This window comes from Echeneis naucrates, chromosome 22 (assembly GCF_900963305.1).
Source record: "Echeneis naucrates chromosome 22, fEcheNa1.1, whole genome shotgun sequence".
Classification (NCBI taxonomy): Eukaryota; Metazoa; Chordata; class Actinopteri; order Carangiformes; family Echeneidae; genus Echeneis; species Echeneis naucrates.
The window spans coordinates 15,828,147-15,849,401 of NC_042532.1; the positions used below are offsets into that span (position 1 = coordinate 15,828,147).

Consider the following 21,255-nt stretch of genomic DNA (forward strand, 5'->3'; position numbering starts at 1 on the left):
TGACATTCACCCTCCCAGATTTTCATCATCCACTTAAAAAAAATGAGGTAGATGAACAGATATATATGTAGAAAATGTAAATAAATAATTTTCCTTCAACGAGTTAAAGTCAGCATCACGTTTGCTTTCCATTACGATTTCACCTCCTTTACCTGTTTGGATTTGTTCACTCAGATAATAAAAAGTGGAGTAATTTTAGTTTTGACACATTTGTTTGACTCCAAGGTTTTTCATTCTCTACAGACCAGATCCAGTTACAGTCAGATTAACAAAGATGGAAAACTAAACACCAAAACAATTCACCATGTTGTCTTTGAATTAAAACTTTATTAGCAAAAGCAGGAGACATGAACGTTATCAGTTATGAAGCACAGTCACATCCACTCAGCTCTACACGTGGCTCTCTAACTGTTTGCAGCAGTGCTGTTCTCTGACACACAAAGCTTCACCTTCTTCTACACATTACACAACATTAAAATGGATTTTGATCAGAGCAGCTCCTCCTGCTCCCCCCAGAGTGACCTCCTGTCCTGGGCTTCAGTCAGACTCTCTTGCCTCCACACTGGCTTCTGTGAATGGACTTGATCTGGCTGTTACCATGATGGAGGACCTTACAGGAGTACAGCTCTCCTTCCATCCAGCGCTCCCGGCTCAGGCTCAGGATGCTGCTGCTGCTGTACAGTCCGCTCTTCTCCTCCTCTGAGCTGGTCCGGACCCCCTCCGTCAGCTGTACGCCGTCCACCTCCCAGCTCACCACGGCTCCCTCAGGAGAGTAGCCAGACAGGAGGCAGGCCAGGGTGGCCGAGCCCCCGGAGAGCTGCTCAGAGGGCGGGGGGAGCAGAGAGACTGAGGGCCTGACCATGGAGCCAGCTGGAGGGGAGAGCAGAGACACACAAGGAGCAGAATGACGTCCACTGAAGGTCACACAGCTGAACAGGACACTGTTACTATTCAGGACTGAAGTTAACATGACTGTGGATCAGGTGGGAGTCATCATACAGTGATCAGACAGAGAAGCAGCACGGGGCTGAACAAATAAATACATTTGCCATGTTTTGAACAATTTCTCTACAAATGAATGACTGTCAGTCTGCATCCCTCTGAATCAACAGCAATGAGACAATAAGCTGATATTTAGCTTGATGGAAAAATATAACAGTGATCATGAAATTAAAGGTTGGTATGCGTTTTATAATGTGTGATATTAAATAAGTCGGATCTGAAAAGATTTTCTTTGTTGGAAAATGTCACATCTGTGCACAGTGAAAGACTTTGTCATCTGCTTGTTTCGCTTCCTTTTCACTACATCAAATCAACGAACTGTGAACGCAAAATAAAATCTGGACTGAATTAATGTGTAAAGTCACTCACTTCTCTCGTCAACATGATATATTTAACTAAGTAATATATTTAACACTTGTTAAAATTTTGATATAAAAAAGGTGTAGGATGAAATGTTAAAAATGCTACAGTGTGCCTCACATACATTTTTACAAAAAAACATCACATTTCACACGGAAAATATGCAAATTTAAAATGGATAGAATAAAGAGAAATTTGACATAATTTCACACAAATGTAATCATAAATCATCTGTGACACTTAATTAAATGGAGTCGAAGAAATCATCAAGACAAATTATGGAACATATGAAAATCGGTTAAAATACGTGAAAATAAAATTTAGGATGATGACCTTCTGAAGTAGATTATCACTTAAAACATTTTTGAAGAAGAGATTAGAAAGCTTGGATACTTACAGGAAAGGATGAGTTTGGTTCCTCCACCAAAAGTCCACCACAGTGATACAAACTCATTAAGCGGCCGTACAAAAACCTCCTGCACTGTGAACAATCATCTATCCACTGAAAACAATCTCTGCTTGTTCTGATAACACAGAAAAATATCTACTTTTCACATCTACACAGTTTGTTTCATGATATGAACTGAAATGATTTGAAACATGAAGATTATTTCTTCAGTTTTCTTGAACTTTTCTAAACCTGACAGAGAAACGATCACAGTCTCCTTGTAACAAAGTCACATTTTCCACACTTTAATAGCAGCTGATAAATGGTTGAATGAACATGTTGTTTTTTAATGTTAATGATTCATTTTAAGAGTCATTCAAATAAAAATAATGATCTACGTTGAACTCGACAAACAGACGACAAACAGACACATCACACCAACCACAGTGGATACAAACTGATCCTTAAATCCTCAGCTGCTCCGCTAATATGAATATTTTCTCCTCTTTGATGAAGATGATATTTAGTGTAAATCCAAGCAGCATTATTTCTCCTGATGTTTGTCCCTCGTTGCCTTCAGTCTGTGGAGAGCAGAGAGATCATTTCCATAGAGAGGAGGCTTTGCATCGTCAGCTGATCCTCCAGTGAAGTGAGAAGGTTTATAGTCCTGTGAGTTCAACACTGCAGGACTCAGATCTGTCAGTCAACACAGCAGAAAGCACAACCACCATGACTCTCATCACCATCCTCATCTGGACGCTGGCCTGCTGCTGTTTTCCAGGTTCATTCACTCAGCAACATTTCAGACATGATGTGCTGCCTTTTCTCTTCGTTTCTTTCTGCTGATCAATGACACATTTGTTTTTGTGTGCAGGATGCAGCGGTCAGGTGACTGTGACTCAGCCTTCAGTAGAGACAGCCAGTCCAGGATCCACCGTCACTCTGACCTGTAAAACCAGTGAGGATGTTTATAATGATGGTGATGATGATTACATGTTCTGGTACCAACAGAAATCTGGACAGTCTCCAAAGCTCCTGATCACATTAGGGAGCATTCCTGAATCAGAAACACCAGCTCGGTTTAGTGGCAGTGGAAGCCGCTCTGACTTCAGTTTGACCATCAGTGGAGTTCAGACTGAAGATGCTGCAGTTTATCACTGTCAGAGTTTTCATAGCATAAATAGTGCTGCTGTGTTCACACAGTGATTTGTAGTGGTACAAAAACCTCCCTCAGCCAGATGCAGAGACACTGAGCTGTTAGAGCAGGAAGAGACTCTGACACAGACCGCTGAACACAGAGCTGACAGTAAACCCACCAAGCACCAAATACACATTAAAAACTTCCAACAACCGGCTTTATGAAATGTTGATATATGAGCAACAACCAAACCTTCTACAGTTCAGTCAGGTCGATCTGAATCTCCACGAGAGCATCAAATCATTCAGCCATTATTTCTGATAAATTATAAATAAACTATAAATTAGAAGTAACAAAGTGCTGTACTTAAGTAACATTGTGAGGCAGAAACGTGATGTTTGAATACTCTGCAAACCTGATAACTTAAAGTCTGATGTCTTCTCTCTCATCAAAATTTCAGATTTTAACCACATAATGAAGTATAAAATCAGTTTTTACCATCAATTAGAAAAAAGAGTGATATATTTTATCATGTTCACATGTTCAACAAGTGTCCTCGTTTAATTTTTCACTTTGGATTTCTTAAATGAAACATTTCCAACATGAAGTGAAATCTCTTACTGTGGATAAATAAATGATGTCCGCAGTGTCTGATGAGTTTGGTGCCTCCACCGAACGTGTTCCACAGAGACTGAAGTCAGTGAAGTCATTGTACAAAACAGTGAACACAAAATCCGCTGACATTTGAAACATATCAGCACAACAGTGACATGAAGAAATAGAGAAAAGGCTTTGTCTTCAGCAGGAGAATATTTTCATGGAATCGATTTTGGAAACAATCAGGCGGATGAATTTACAGTCTCAGCTTTGAATCAAGTTCTTTATGGACGCCACAGAAACATCAACAGCATCGCTGTTACAGGTTTCATATAAAGGCACACATCATCACTGATGAACACTTATCAGCTGTTTTCTGAAGGAAATATTCACATGCGACTGAGGTGAATTGAAATAAAACTACACAAAGGAATTTAGTGGAGCCCGATGACCGACTGAATGAAGTCCGATGAAAAATCAAATCTTATGGTGACCTCGGCCTGATAAGAGATTTAACCTCACTGATGTAACTGTCCCGGCAGGCAGAGTCTCTCACGTTGAATCAGTCAAACACGTTCTCTCCTCACACGTACACCTGAATTTGTTTGACCGTGCACGTTGTGTTTTGAATGATTGCTGTGCGTCACTGCCCCTGCAGCAGTTTAAGAAGAAGCACTCAGATGAGCGTGCACAGTCTCTCTGACAGAGATATTCGGGACCATGATGATGTCACTGACCCCACTGCTGGCCTCGCTGCTGCTCGCTCTTCGAGGTGAGACGTGGCTCCAGTCTCAATCTGATGAGTGTCCGTTAAATGCATTCCCGTCTCTATATGTGTTCCTTACTGTCATTTTGAGTTAAAGCTGTGTTTCATTTCCAGGTTCAGGCGCCAGTTCTTCTGTGACTCAGTCTCCTGCAACAAAGGCTGTTGCTTTGGGGGAGAGTGTCTCTCTGACTTGTACAGCCAGTACAGGAGTCGATGATGATCTCAGCTGGTACCTGCTCAGATCTGGCCAGAGTCCTAAACTGCTGTTTTATAAAATAAATAAACCAGGATCTAATACGCCCAGTCATTTCAGCAGCAGTGGATCTGAACCTAGATTCACTCTGACGATCAGCAGATTTCAGGCTGAAGATGCAGGAGATTATTACTGTATGGGAGTATACAGGGGCCCAGAGTTCACACAGTGATACAGAGTGGTACAAAAACCTCATACAGACGGTCCACAGATAGATTTCTCTGCTGCAGCTGTTGCTTTCTGCAGCAGACGATGACATGGATGACTGCTCCGCTGAACACACTGAAGTATTTTCTGCACACCTTTCATCTGAACTAGATCCCCGCCAGAGCGAGCTCTCATATGAAACACAGAAAACATGTTGTTCACTCGTTGATACAGTCAGTCCAAAGTGGTATGAAGTGTGATTTGTAATGTCAGTTTAATCAGAGAATTCAATGTGCAGTATAAATTCAATTCGAGGGAATAGTGGAGTTAAATATTCAACTAAAGCTTTTCATTTTATGTAATTTAGTTTTCAATGGAGTATAAAATACAAATAATATGAACTATTTCATGAATCAATTTTGCATCAGCAGTTTTATCAAATTATTATAAGTAACCATTAGAACCCATTCTAAAATTACATACAATGCCTTTAAAGATATCTCCAAAATGTGGCTAAATCACAAAATCCAAATCATTCTGCAGATGAATCCATATGTGAAACTGTGACAGGTTTTGTTTTTCACAATTAAAAATGTACTTGATATTTTTGATGCTTTTCATTCATCAAAAATGATGGTAGCGCTCACAATTCTGAAGAAAAATTAAAGTATCACAATTATTTTGATGCTTTTTTCACACAATGGGAGCAATACATGAACCATATGTATATATATGCTTTGAAACAATAGTTGTTTCCATGGGACGGTTTTTAAGTTTCCATTCAAAGAAATGATGGAGTTTCCAAAAGTCAAAATTTCAGTCAAAGCAAAAGAAATCAGATTTACATTAAGATCCAGGGTTAAAATTGAGGACGAGTAAAAATGAAACACTCCACAGTAAAAAAAATGACAACCAGACATGAAATTACTTTACTAAATGTTTATTTCTCTTGCAAAAGAACCAAAATACGGCAAGTGAGGGAAATAATGAAGAAATGTTCAGGTAAGGATGCAAAGCTGCATAAAATCTAAATGGTAACAGATAACATGGGAATCGAACACATCTACGTTGAACTTGACAAACAGACAACAAACAGACACATCACACCAACCACAGTGGACACAAACTGATCCTTAAATCCTCAGCTGCTCCGCTAATATGAATATATTCTTCTCTCTGATGAAGATGATATTTAGTGTAAATCCAAGCAGCATTATTTCTCCTGATGTTTGTCCCTCGTTGCCTTCAGTCTGTGGAGAGCAGAGAGATCATTTCCATAGAGAGGAGGCTTTGCATCGTCAGCTGATCCTCCAGTGAAGTGAGAAGGTTTATAGTCCTGTGAGTTCAACACTGCAGGACTCAGATCTGTCAGTCAACACAGCAGAAAGCACAACCACCATGACTCTCATCACCATCCTCATCTGGACGCTGGCCTGCTGCTGTTTTCCAGGTTCATTCACTCAGGAACATTTCAGACATGATGTGCTGCCTTTTCTCTTCGTTTCTTTCTGCTGATCAATGACACATTTGTTTTTGTGTGCAGGATGCAGCGGTCAGGTGACTGTGACTCAGCCTTCAGTAGAGACAGCCAGTCCAGGATCCACCGTCACTCTGACCTGTAAAACCAGTGAGGATGTTTATAATGATGGTGATGATGATTACATGTTCTGGTACCAACAGAAATCTGGACAGTCTCCAAAGCTCCTGATAAAATTTGCAAACCAACGTGTATCAGGAACACCAGCTCGGTTTAGTGGCAGTGGAAGCCGCTCTGACTTCAGTTTGACCATCAGTGGAGTTCAGACTGAAGATGCTGCAGTTTATCACTGTCAGAGTTATCATGAGATAAATTATGCTCCTGTGTTCACACAGTGATTTGTAGTGGTATAAAAACCTCCCTCAGCCAGATGCAGAGACACTGAGCTGTTAGAGCAGGAAGAGACTCTGACACAGACCGCTGAACACAGAGCTGACAGTAAACCCACCAAGCACCAAATACACATTAAAAACTTCCAACAACCGGCTTTATGAAATGTTGATATATGAGCAACAACCAAACCTTCTACAGTTCAGTCAGGTCGATCTGAATCGCCACGAGATCATCAAATCATTCAGCCAAATAATTTTTATACTTTTCATTCATGAAAAATTATGGTAACACTCACAATTATGAAGAAAATCTAAATTATCACAATTATTTTGATGCTGTTTTCCACACCATGGGAGCAACAGATGATCCATATGTATATATATGCTTTGAAACAATAGTTGTTTCCATGGGACGGTTTTTAAGTTTCCATTCAAAGAAATGATGGAGTTTCCAAAAGTCAAAATTTCAGTCAAAGCGTAAAAATCAGGTTATCGTTAACATCCAGGGTTAAAATGGAGGACAAAAGTAAAAATGAAATAATCCACAGTAAAAAAAAAATGACAACCAGGCATGAAATTAAATCACTAAATGTTTATTTCTCTTGCAAAAGAACCAAAATACAGCATGTGAGGGAAATAATGAAGAAATGTTCAGGTAAGGATGCAAAGCTGCATAAAATCTAAATGGTAACAGATAACACGGGAATTGAAAAGCTACAGACAATGTGGGCATCTAAAGAAAGAAATGTGTGGCGAGAAGAGATGAGCAGCTTCACGAAGATCTCCGTCAAAGAAGCAGCATCGTCTCCAGACAGGAAGTGATGCTGAAGCTCTACTCGGAGCAGCGGTCAGGCTCCAGGGTTTGAGTGACAGGACTGTGTCCATTCAGAATGGCCTCACAGCTCACTGAGCCCGCCTTCCTCCACTGGTCTTCAGAGAGGCTCAGGCTGCTGCTCCACCTGTAGCGGCCGTCGCTCCCCAGGACCTCGGGGCTATTTGACACCCCCGAGGAGCTGCTGCTGCCCCCCACCTTCCAGCCCAGCCTCCAGGCTGAGGGGAAGCCCCCGTTGGCCAGACACACCAGCGTAGCATCACCCTGCTGCAGCTTCTCTCTGGAGGGGGGGAAGACGGTCAGGATGGGCCGCACCACCCCCACTGGAGGAGAGAGAGGTGGAGGAAAGATAAAGGAAGGAGAATGAAGGCTTGTTGATAAAGAAAGCAGACGTACTGCTCATTTACTGCACTGATCAAATGAAACACAACAACATCTCATAAATCACTCAGCATCAGACACACCATTCAAGAGTCAGAGCAACTGAAACAAACTGGACTGATGAAGATAGTTTAAAGTGACCGAGCTGAAACTCTGATGAGAAAACAGTTCCAACCATTGTCATCTGTCTCTTTCACTTCCTTTTCTCTACATGTAAAAGGAATTAACCGTGAACACAGAGCCGAGCCGCTTTTACACATAAAATATATTTATGTCATGTTGTTTTTCAAAGTGAAGCGAAAATCTCATTTCAACGGTTTTGTTTTAAATCTAAAATTTACGTTTCGAAACATTTTGAGGCAGAAAATAGTTCATCAGACTGAGATCAGCTTTTCTGTATAACACAACTTTTACAAAAACAAAAATGATCAACATTTGAGAACTGAGCTGAATCACAATGGACTTCAAAATGTTAAATAAACTTAAAAAAGCTAAAATTTCAACAAAATGGAAATCACTGGTACTTACAGTCCACGATGAGTTTGGTTCCTCCACCAAAAGTCCACCACAGTGATACAAACTCATTAAGCGGCCGTACAAAAACCTCCTGCACTGTGAACAATCATCTATCCACTGAAAACAATCTCTGCTTGTTCTGATAACACAGAAAAATATCTACTTTTCACATCTACACAGTTTGTTTCATGATATGAACTGAAATGATTTGAAACTTGAAGATTATTTCTTCAGTTTTCTTGAACTTTTCTAAACCTGACAGAGAAACGATCACAGTCTCCTTGTAACAAAGTCACATTTTCCACACTTTAATAGCAGCTGATAAATGGTTGAATGAACATGTTGTTTTTTAATGTTAATGATTCATTTTAAGAGTCATTCAAATAAAAATAATGATCTACGTTGAACTCGACAAACAGACACATCACACCAACCACAGTGGATACAAACTGATCCTTAAATCCTCAGCTGCTCCGCTAATATGAATATTTTCTTCTCTTTGATGAAGATGATATTTAGTGTAAATCCAAGCAGCATTATTTCTCCTGATGTTTGTCCCTCGTTGCCTTCAGTCTGTGGAGAGCAGAGAGATCATTTCCATAGAGAGGAGGCTTTGCATCGTCAGCTGATCCTCCAGTGAAGTGAGAAGGTTTATAGTCCTGTGAGTTCAACACTGCAGGACTCAGATCTGTCAGTCAACACAGCAGAAAGCACAACCACCATGACTCTCATCACCATCCTCATCTGGACGCTGGCCTGCTGCTGTTTTCCAGGTTCATTCACTCAGCAACATTTCAGACATGATGTGCTGCCTTTTCTCTTCGTTTCTTTCTGCTGATAAATGACACATTTGTTTTTGTGTGCAGGATGCAGCGGTCAGGTGACTGTGACTCAGCCTTCAGTAAAGACAGCCAGTCCAGGATCCACCGTCACTCTGACCTGTAAAACCAGCCAGGATGTTTATAATAATGGTGATGATGATTTTATGTTCTGGTACCAACAGAAATCTGGACAGTCTCCAAAGCTCCTGATCACATATGTAAACCAACCTGAATCAGAAACACCAGATCGTTTTAGTGGCAGTGGAAGCGGCTCTGACTTCAGTTTGACCATCAGTGGAGTTCAGACTGAAGATGCAGCAGTTTATCACTGTCAGAGTTTACATGAGATAAATAGTGCTGATGTGTTCACACAGTGATTTGTAGTGGTACAAAAACCTCCCTCAGCCAGATGCAGAGACACTGAGCTGTTAGAGCAGGAAGAGACTCTGACACAGACCGCTGAACACAGAGCTGACAGTAAACCCACCAAGCACTTCCTATAAAGTCACGTTCAAGTTTATTACTTTACTCACATATTCTTCATTTTTATGTGATGTGATGATATTTCAGAAATATCCTCATGACATTCACCCTCCCAGATTTTCATCATCCACTTAAAAAAAATGAGGTAGATGAACAGATATATATATAGAAAATGTAAATAAATAATTTTTCTTAAACGAGTTAAAGTCAGCATCACGTTTGCTTTCCATTACGATTTCACCTCCTTTACCTGTTTGGATTTGTTCACTCAGATAATGAAAAGAGGAGTCATTTTAGTTTTGACACATTTGTTTGACTCCAAGGTTTTTCATTCTCTACAGACCAGATCCAGTTACAGTCAGATCAACAAAGACGGAAAACTAAACACCAAAACAATTCACCGTGTTGTCTTTGAATTAAAACTTTATTAGCAAAAGCAGGAGACATGAACGTTATCAGTTATGAAGCACAGTCACATCCACTCAGCTCTACACGTGGCTCTCTAACTGTTTGCAGCAGTGCTGTTCTCTGACACACAAAGCTTCACCTTCTTCTACACATTACACAACATTAAAATGGATTTTGATCAGAGCAGCTCCTCCTGCTCCCCCCAGAGTGACCTCCTGTCCTGGGCTTCAGTCAGACTCTCTTGCCTCCACACTGGCTTCTGTGAATGGACTTGATCTGGCTGTTACCATGATGGAGGACCTTACAGGAGTACAGCTCTCCTTCCATCCAGCGCTCCCGGCTCAGGCTCAGGATGCTGCTGCTGCTGTACAGTCCGCTCTTCTCCTCCTCTGAGCTGGTCCGGACCCCCTCCGTCAGCTGTACGCCGTCCACCTCCCAGCTCACCACGGCTCCATCAGGAGAGTAGCCAGACAGGAGGCAGGCCAGGGTGGCCGAGCCCCCGGAGAGCTGCTCAGAGGGCGGGGGGAGCAGAGAGACTGAGGGCCTGACCATGGAGCCAGCTGGAGGGGAGAGCAGAGACACACAAGGAGCAGAATGACGTCCACTGAAGGTCACACAGCTGAACAGGACACTGTTACTATTCAGGACTGAAGTTAACATGACTGTGGATCAGGTGGGAGTCATCATACAGTGATCAGACAGAGAAGCAGCACGGGGCTGAACAAATAAATACATTTGCCATGTTTTGAACAATTTCTCTACAAATGAATGAATCTGTCAGTCTGCATCCCTCTGAATCAACAGCAATGAGACAATAAGCTGATATTTAGCTTGATGGAAAAATATCACAGTGATCATGAAATTAAAGGTTGGTATGTGTTTTATCATCTGTGATATTAAATAAGTCGGATCTGAAAAGATTTTCTTTGTTGGAAAATGTCACATCTGTGCACAGTGAAAGACTTTGTCATCTGCTTGTTTCGCTTCCTTTTCACTGCATCAAATCAACGAACTGTGAACGCAAAATAAAATCTGGACTGAATTAATGTGTAAAGTCACTCACTTCTCTCGTCAACATGATATATTTAACTAAGTAATATATTTAACACTTGTTAAAATTTTGATATAAAAAAGAAGCTGTAGGATGAAATGTTAAAAATGCTACAGTGTGCCTCACATACATTTTTACAAAAAAACATCACATTTCACACGGAAAATATGCAAATTTAAAATGGATAGAATAAAGAGAAATTTGACATAATTTCACACAAATGTAATCATAAATCATCTGTGACACTTAATTAAATGGAGTCGAAGAAATCATCAAGACAAATTATGGAACATATGAAAATCGGTTAAAATACGTGAAAATAAAATTTAGGATGATGACCTTCTGAAGTAGATTATCACTTAAAACATTTTTGAAGAAGAAATTAGAAAGCTTGGATACTTACAGGAAAGGATGAGTTTGGTTCCTCCACCAAAAGTCCTCCACAGTGATACAAACTCATTAAGCGGCCGTACAAAAACCTCCTGCACTGTGAACAATCATCTATCCACTGAAAACAATCTCTGCTTGTTCTGATAACACAGAAAAATATCTACTTTTCACATCTACACAGTTTGTTTCATGATATGAACTGAAATGATTTGAAACATGAAGATTATTTCTTCAGTTTTCTTGAACTTTTCTAAACCTGACAGAGAAACGATCACAGTCTCCTTGTAACAAAGTCACATTTTCCACACTTTAATAGCAGCTGATAAATGGTTGAATGAACATGTTGTTTTTTAATGTTAATGATTAATTTTAAGAATCATTCAAATAAAAATAATGATCTACGTTGAACTCGACAAACAGACGACAAACAGACACATCACACCAACCACAGAGGACACAAACTGATCCTTAAATCCTCAGCTGCTCCGCTAATATGAATATTTTCTTCTCTTTGATGAAGATGATATTTAGTGTAAATCCAAGCAGCATTATTTCTCCTGATGTTTGTCCCTCGTTGCCTTCAGTCTGTGGAGAGCAGAGAGATCATTTCCATAGAGAGGAGGCTTTGCATCGTCAGCTGATCCTCCAGTGAAGTGAGAAGGTTTATAGTCCTGTGAGTTCAACACTGCAGGACTCAGATCTGTCAGTCAACACAGCAGAAAGCACAACCACCATGACTCTCATCACCATCCTCATCTGGACGCTGGCCTGCTGCTGTTTTCCAGGTTCATTCACTCAGCAACATTTCAGACATGATGTGCTGCCTTTTCTCTTCGTTTCTTTCTGCTGATCAATGACACATTTGTTTTTGTGTGCAGGATGCAGCGGTCAGGTGACTGTGACTCAGCCTTCAGTAGAGACAGCCAGTCCAGGATCCACCGTCACTCTGACCTGTAAAACCAGTGAGGATGTTTATAATGATGGTGATGATGATTACATGTTCTGGTACCAACAGAAATCTGGACAGTCTCCAAAGCTCCTGATAAAATATGCAAACCAACCTGTATCAGGAACACCAGCTCGGTTTAGTGGCAGTGGAAGCGGCTCTGACTTCAGTTTGACCATCAGTGGAGTTCAGACTGAAGATGCAGCAGTTTATCACTGTCAGAGCTTACATGAGATAAATGATGATGATGTGTTCACACAGTGATTTGTAGTCGTACAAAAACCTCCCTCAGCCAGATGCAGAGACACTGAGCTGTTAGAGCAGGAAGAGACTCTGACACAGACCGCTGAACACAGAGCTGACAGTAAACCCACCAAGCACCAAATACACATTAAAAACTTCCAACAACCGGCTTTATGAAATGTTGATATATGAGCAACAACCAAACCTTCTACAGTTCAGTCAGGTCGATCTGAATCTCCACGAGATCATCAAATCATTCAGCCAAATAATTTTTATACTTTTCATTCATGAAAAATTATGGTAACACTCACAATTATGAAGAAAATCTAAATTATCACAATTATTTTGATGCTGTTTTCCACACCATGGGAGCAACAGATGATCCATATGTATATACAGTATATGCTTTGAAACAATAGTTGTTTCCATGGGACAGTTTTTAAGTTTCCATTCAAAGAAATGATGGAGTTTCCAAAGGTCAAAATTTCAGTCAAAGCGTAAAAATCAGGTTATCGTTAACATCCAGGGTTAAAATGGAGGACAAAAGTAAAAATTGAAATAATCCACAGTAAAAAAAAAATGACAACCAGACATGAAATTAAATCACTAAATGTTTATTTCTCTTGCAAAAGAACCAAAATACAGCATGTGAGGGAAATAATGAATGAATGTTCAGGTAAGGATGCAAAGCTGCATAAAATCTAAATGGTAACAGATAACACTGGAATTGAACAGCTACAGACAACGTGGGCATCTAAAGAAAGAAATGTGTGGCGAGAAGAGATGAGCAGCTTCACGAAGATCTCCGTCGAAGAAGCAGCATCGTCTCCAGACAGGAAGTGATGCTGAAGCTCTACTCGGAGCAGCGGTCAGGCTCCAGGGTTTGAGTGACAGGACTGTGTCCATTCAGAATGGCCTCACAGCTCACTGAGCCCGCCTTCCTCCACTGGTCTTCAGAGAGGCTCAGGGTGCTGCTCCACCTGTAGCGGCCGTCGCTCCCCAGGACCTCGGGGCTATTTGACACCCCCGAGGAGCTGCTGCTGCCCCCCACCTTCCAGCCCAGCCTCCAGGCTGAGGGGAAGCCCCCGTTGGCCAGACACACCAGCGTAGCATCACCCTGCTGCAGCTTCTCTCTGGAGGGGGGGAAGACGGTCAGGATGGGCCGCACCACCCCCACTGGAGGAGAGAGAGGTGGAGGAAAGATAAAGGAAGGAGAATGAAGGCTTGTTGATAAAGAAAGCAGACGTACTGCTCATTTACTGCACTGATCAAATGAAACACAACAACATCTCATAAATCACTCAGCATCAGACACACCATTCAAGAGTCAGAGCAACTGAAACAAACTGGACTGATGAAGATAGTTTAAAGTGACCGAGCTGAAACTCTGATGAGAAAACAGTTCCAACCTTTGTCATCTGTCTCTTTCACTTCCTTTTCTCTACGTGTAAAAGGAATGAACCGTGAACACAGAGCCGAGCCGCTTTTACACATAAAATATATTTATGTCATGTTGTTTTTCAAAGTGAAGCGAAAATCTCATTTCAACGGTTTTGTTTTAAATGTAAAATTTACGTTTCGAAACATTTTGAGGCAGAAAATAGTTCATCAGACTGAGATCAGCTTTTCTGTATAACACAACTTTTACAAAAACAAAAATTATCAACATTTGAGAACTGAGCTGAATCACAATGGACTTCAAAATGTTAAATAAACTTAAAAAAGCTAAAATTTCAACAAAATGAAAATCACTGGTACTTACAGTCCACGATGAGTTTGGTTCCTCCACCAAAAGTGTTCCACAGTGATACAAACTCATTAAGCGGCCGTACAAAAACCTCCTGCACTGTGAACAATCATCTATCCACTGAAAACAATCTCTGCTTGTTCTGATAACACAGAAAAATATCTACTTTTCACATCTACACAGTTTGTTTCATGATATGAACTGAAATGATTTGAAACATGAAGATTATTTCTTCAGTTTTCTTGAACTTTTCTAAACCTGACAGAGAAACGATCACAGTCTCCTTGTAACAAAGTCACATTTTCCACACTTTAATAGCAGCTGATAAATGGTTGAATGAACATGTTGTTTTTTAATGTTAATGATTCATTTTAAGAGTCATTCAAATAAAAATAATGATCTACATTGAACTTGACAAACAGACAACAAGCAGACACATCACACCAACCACAGTGGATACAAACTGATCCTTAAATCCTCAGCTGCTCTGCTAATATGAATATTTTCTTCTCTTTGATGAAGATGATATTTAGTGTAAATCCAAGCAGCATTATTTCTCCTGATGTTTGTCCCTCGTTGCCTTCAGTCTGTGGAGAGCAGAGAGATCATTTCCATAGAGAGGAGGCTTTGCATCGTCAGCTGATCCTCCAGTGAAGTGAGAAGGTTTATAGTCCTGTGAGTTCAACACTGCAGGACTCAGATCTGTCAGTCAACACAGCAGAAAGCACAACCACCATGACTCTCATCACCATCCTCATCTGGACGCTGGCCTGCTGCTGTTTTCCAGGTTCATTCACTCAGCAACATTTCAGACATGATGTGCTGCCTTTTCTCTTCGTTTCTTTCTGCTGATAAATGACACATTTGTTTTTGTGTGCAGGATGCAGCGGTCAGGTGACTGTGACTCAGCCTTCAGTAGAGACAGCCAGTCCAGGATCCACCGTCACTCTGACCTGTAAAACCAGTGAGGATGTTTTTAATGATGGTGATGATGATTACATGTTCTGGTACCAACAGAAATCTGGACAGTCTCCAAAGCTCCTGATCACATATGTAAACCAACCTGAATCAGAAACACCAGATCGGTTTAGTGGCAGTGGAAGCGGCTCTGACTTCAGTTTGACCATCAGTGGAGTTCAGACTGAAGATGCTGCAGTTTATTACTGTCAGAGTTATCATGAGATAAATAGTGCTGATGTGTTCACACAGTGATTTGTAGTCGTACAAAAACCTCCCTCAGCCAGATGCAGAGACACTGAGCTGTTAGAGCAGGAAGAGACTCTGACACAGACCGCTGAACACAGAGCTGACAGTAAACCCACCAAGCACCAAATACACATTAAAAACTTCCAACAACCGGCTTTATGAAATGTTGATATATGGGCAACAACCAAACCTTCTACAGTTCAGTCAGGTCGATCTGAATCTCCACGAGAGCATCAAATCATTCAGCCATTATTTCTGAGAAATTATAAATAAACTATAAATTAGAAGTAACAAAGTGCTGTACTTAAGTAACATTGTGAGGCAGAAACGTGATGTTTGAATACTCTACAAACCTGATAACTTAAAGTCTGATGTCTTCTCTCTCATCAAAATTTCAGATTTTAACCACAAAATGAAGTATAAAATCAGTTTTTACCATCAATTAGAAAAAAGAGTGATATATTTTATCATGTTCACATGTTCAACAAGTGTCCTCGTTTAATTTTTCACTTTGGATTTCTTAAATGAAACATTTCCAACATGAAGTGAAATCTCTTACTGTGGATAAATAAATGATGTCCACAGTGTCTGATGAGTTTGGTGCCTCCACCGAACGTGTTCCACAGAGATTGAAGTCAGTGAAGTCATTGTACAAAACAGTGAACACAAAATCCGCTGACATTTGAAACATATCAGCACAACAGTGACATGAAGAAATAGAGAAAAGGCTTTGTCTTCAGCAGGAGAATATTTTCATGGAATCGATTTTGGAAACAATCAGGCGGATGAATTTACAGTCTCAGCTTTGAATCAAGTTCTTTATGGACGCCACAGAAACATCAACAGCATCGCTGTTACAGGTTTCATATAAAGGCACACATCATCACTGATGAACACTTATCAGCTGTTTTCTGAAGGAAATATTCACATGCGACTGAGGTGAATTGAAATAAAACTACACAAAGGAATTTAGTGGAGCCCGATGACCGACTGAATGAAGTCCGATGAAAAATCAAATCTTATGGTGACCTCGGCCTGATAAGAGATTTAACCTCACTGATGTAACTGTCCCGGCAGGCAGAGTCTCTCACGTTGAATCAGTCAAACACGTTCTCTCCTCACACGTACACCTGAATTTGTTTGACCGTGCACGTTGTGTTTTGAATGATTGCTGTGCGTCACTGCCCCTGCAGCAGTTTAAGAAGAAGCACTCAGATGAGCGTGCACAGTCTCTCTGACAGAGATATTCGGGACCATGATGATGTCACTGACCCCACTGCTGGCCTCGCTGCTGCTCGCTCTTCGAGGTGAGACGTGGCTCCAGTCTCAATCTGATGAGTGTCCGTTAAATGCATTCCCGTCTCTATATGTGTTCCTTACTGTCATTTTGAGTTAAAGCTGTGTTTCATTTCCAGGTTCAGGCGCCAGTTCTTCTGTGACTCAGTCTCCTGCAACAAAGGCTGTTGCTTTGGGGGAGAGTGTCTCTCTGACTTGTACAGCCAGTACAGGAGTCGATGATGATCTCAGCTGGTACCTGCTCAGATCTGGCCAGAGTCCTAAACTGCTGTTTTATAAAATAAATAAACCAGGATCTAATACGCCCAGTCATTTCAGCAGCAGTGGATCTGAACCTAGATTCACTCTGACGATCAGCAGATTTCAGGCTGAAGATGCAGGAGATTATTACTGTATGGGAGTATATAGGGGCCCAGAGTTCACACAGTGATACAGAGTGGTACAAAAACCTCATACAGACGGTCCACAGATAGATTTCTCTGCTGCAGCTGTTGCTTTCTGCAGCAGACGATGACATGGATGACTGCTCCGCTGAACACACTGAAGTATTTTCTGCACACCTTTCATCTGAACTAGATCCCCGCCAGAGCGAGCTCTCATATGAAACACAGAAAACATGTTGTTCACTCGTTGACACAATCAGTCCAAAGTGGTATGAAGTGTGATTTGTAATGTCAGTTTAATCAGAGAATTCAATGTGCAGTATAAATTAAACTTGAGGGAATAGTGGAGTTAAATATTCAACTAAAGCTTTTCATTTTATGTAATTTAGTTTTCAATGGAGTTTAAAATACAAATAAAATGAACTATTTCATGAATCAATTTTGCATCAGCAGTTTTATCAAATTATTATAAGTAACCATTAGAACCCATTCTAAAATTACATACAATGCCTTTAAAGATATCTCCAAAATGTGGCTAAATCACAAAATCCAAATCATTCTGCAGATGAATCCATATGTGAAACTGTGACAGGTTTTGTTTTTCACAATTAAAAATGTACTTGATATTTTTGATGCTTTTCATTCATCAAAAATGATGGTAACGCTCACAATTCTGAAGAAAATTTAAAGTATCACAATTATTTTGATGCTTTTTTCACACAATGGGAGCAATACATGAACCATATGTATATATATGCTTTGAAACAATAGTTGTTTCCATGGGACAGTTTTTAAGTTTCCATTCAAAGAAATGATGGAGTTTCCAAAAGTCAAAATTTCAGTCAAAGCAAAAGAAGTCAGATTTACATTAAGATCCGGGGTTAAAATTGAGGACGAGTAAAAATGAAACACTCCACAGTAAAAAAAATGACAACCAGACATGAAATTAAATCACTAAATGTTTATTTCTCTTGCAAAAGAACCAAAATACGGCAAGTGAGGGAAATAATGAAGAAATGTTCAGGTAAGGATGCAAAGCTGCATAAAATCTAAATGGTAACAGATAACATGGGAATCGAACACATCTACGTTGAACTTGACAAACAGACAACAAACAGACACATCACACCAACCACAGTGGACACAAACTGATCCTTAAATCCTCAGCGGCTCTGCTAATATGAATATTTTCTTCTCTCTGATGAAGATGATATTTAGTGTAAATCCAAGCAGCATTATTTCTCCTGATGTTTGTCCCTCGTTGCCTTCAGTCTGTGGAGAGCAGAGAGATCATTTCCATAGAGAGGAGGCTTTGCATCGTCAGCTGATCCTCCAGTGAAGTGAGAAGGTTTATAGTCCTGTGAGTTCAACACTGCAGGACTCAGATCTGTCAGTCAACACAGCAGAAAGCACAACCACCATGACTCTCATCACCATCCTCATCTGGACGCTGGCCTGCTGCTGTTTTCCAGGTTCATTCACTCAGCAACATTTCAGACATGATGTGCTGCCTTTTCTCTTCGTTTCTTTCTGCTGATAAATGACACATTTGTTTTTGTGTGCAGGATGCAGCGGTCAGGTGACTGTGACTCAGCCTTCAGTAGAGACAGCCAGTCCAGGATCCACCGTCACTCTGACCTGTAAAACCAGCCGGGATGTTTATGGCAATAATTACATGTTCTGGTACCAACAGAAATCTGGACAGTCTCCAAAGCTCCTGATAAGATATGTAAACCAACCTGAATCAGGAACACCAGCTCGGTTTAGCGGCAGTGGAAGCGGCTCTGACTTCAGTTTGACCATCAGTGGAGTTCAGACTGAAGATGCAGCAGTTTATTACTGTCAGAGTTATCATGTCATAAATAGTGCTGCTGTGTTCACACAGTGATTTGTAGTGGTACAAAAACCTCCCTCAGCCAGATGCAGAGACACTGAGCTGTTAGAGCAGGAAGAGACTCTGACACAGACCGCTGAACACAGAGCTGACAGTAAACCCACCAAGCACTTCCTATAAAGTCACGTTCAAGTTTATTACTTTACTAACATATTCTTCATTTTTATGTGATGTGATGATATTTCAGAAATATCCTCATGACATTCACCCTCCCAGATTTTCATCATCCACTTAAAAAAAATGAGGTAGATGAACAGATATATATGTAGAAAATGTAAATAAATAATTTTCCTTCAACGAGTTAAAGTCAGCATCACGTTTGCTTTCCATTACGATTTCACCTCCTTTACCTGTTTGGATTTGTTCACTCAGATAATAAAAAGTGGAGTAATTTTAGTTTTGACACATTTGTTTGACTCCAAGGTTTTTCATTCTCTACAGACCAGATCCAGTTACAGTCAGATTAACAAAGATGGAAAACTAAACACCAAAACAATTCACCATGTTGTCTTTGAATTAAAACTTTATTAGCAAAAGCAGGAGACATGAACGTTATCAGTTATGAAGCACAGTCACATCCACTCAGCTCTACACGTGGCTCTCTAACTGTTTGCAGCAGTGCTGTTCTCTGACACACAAAGCTTCACCTTCTTCTACACATTACACAACATTAAAATGGATTTTGATCAGAGCAGCTCCTCCTGCTCCCCCCAGAGTGACCTCCTGTCCTGGGCTTCAGTCAGACTCTCTTGCCTCCACACTGGCTTCTGTGAATGGACTTGATCTGGCTGTTACCATGATGGAGGACCTTACAGGAGTACAGCTCTCCTTCCATCCAGCGCTCCCGGCTCAGGCTCAGGATGCTGCTGCTGCTGTACAGTCCGCTCTTCTCCTCCTCTGAGCTGGTCCGGACCCCCTCCGTCAGCTGTACGCCGTCCACCTCCCAGCTCACCACGGCTCCCTCAGGAGAGTAGCCAGACAGGAGGCAGGCCAGGGTGGCCGAGCCCCCGGAGAGCTGCTCAGAGGGCGGGGGGAGCAGAGAGACTGAGGGCCTGACCATGGAGCCAGCTGGAGGGGAGAGCAGAGACAAACAAGGAGCAGAATGACGTCCACTGAAGGTCACACAGCTGAACAGGACACTGTTACTATTCAGGACTGAAGTTAACATGACTGTGGATCAGGTGGGAGTCATCATACAGTGATCAGACAGAGAAGCAGCACGGGGCTGAACAAATAAATCCATTTGCCATGTTTTGAACAATTTCTCTACAAATTAATGAATCTGTCAGTCTGCATCCCTCTGAATCAACAGCAATGAGACAATAAGCTGATATTTAGCTTGATGGAAAAATATCACAGTGATCATGAAATTAAAGGTTGGTATGTGTTTTATCATCTGTGATATTAAATAAGTCGGATCTGAAAAGATTTTCTTTGTTGGAAAATGTCACATCTGTGCACAGTGAAAGACTTTGTCATCTGCTTGTTTCGCTTCCTTTTCACTGCATCAAATCAACGAACTGTGAACGCAAAATAAAATCTGGACTGAATTAATGTGTAAAGTCACTCACTTCTCTCGTCAACATGATATATTTAACTAAGTAATATATTTAACACTTGTTAAAATTTTGATATAAAAAAGAAGCTGTAGGATGAAATGTTAAAAATGCTACAGTGTGCCTCACATACATTTTTACAAAAAAACATCACATTTCACACGGAAAATATGCAAATTTAAAATGGATAGAATAAAGAGAAATTTGACATAATTTCACACAAATGTAATCATAAATCATCTGTGACACTTAATTAAATGGAGTCGAAGAAATCATCAAGACAAATTATGGAACATATGAAAATCGGTTAAAATACGTGAAAATAAAATTTAGGATGATGACCTTCTGAAGTAGATTATCACTTAAAACATTTTTGAAGAAGAAATTAGAAAGCTTGGATACTTACAGGAAAGGATGAGTTTGGTTCCTCCACCAAAAGTGTTCCACAGTGATACAAACTCATTAAGCGGCCGTACAAAAACCTCCTGCACTGTGAACAATCATCTATCCACTGAAAACAATCTCTGCTTGTTCTGATAACACAGAAAAATATCTACTTTTCACATCTACACAGTTTGTTTC

At 40.6% G+C, this 21,255-nt stretch overlaps 3 gene segments (V, D, J or C); all 3 read right to left on the minus strand.

Moving 5' to 3' along the window:
* Positions 1–307: 307 nt before the first annotated feature.
* LOC115036214 (Ig lambda-2 chain C region-like) lies at positions 308–2,502 on the minus strand. The segment is given in 3 exon segments: positions 308–870; positions 1,760–1,838; positions 2,494–2,502. Coding segments are annotated over 3 exon segments (417 nt in total).
* A 4,644-nt stretch (positions 2,503–7,146) lies between these two features.
* Positions 7,147–8,674, minus strand: LOC115036216 (immunoglobulin lambda constant 6-like). The segment is given in 3 exon segments: positions 7,147–7,675; positions 8,262–8,340; positions 8,651–8,674. Coding segments are annotated over 3 exon segments (426 nt in total).
* A 1,284-nt stretch (positions 8,675–9,958) lies between these two features.
* LOC115035323 (Ig lambda-2 chain C region-like) lies at positions 9,959–11,389 on the minus strand. The segment is given in 1 exon segment: positions 9,959–11,389. A coding segment is annotated over 1 exon segment (429 nt).
* Between the last annotated feature and the right edge of the window lie 9,866 nt (positions 11,390–21,255).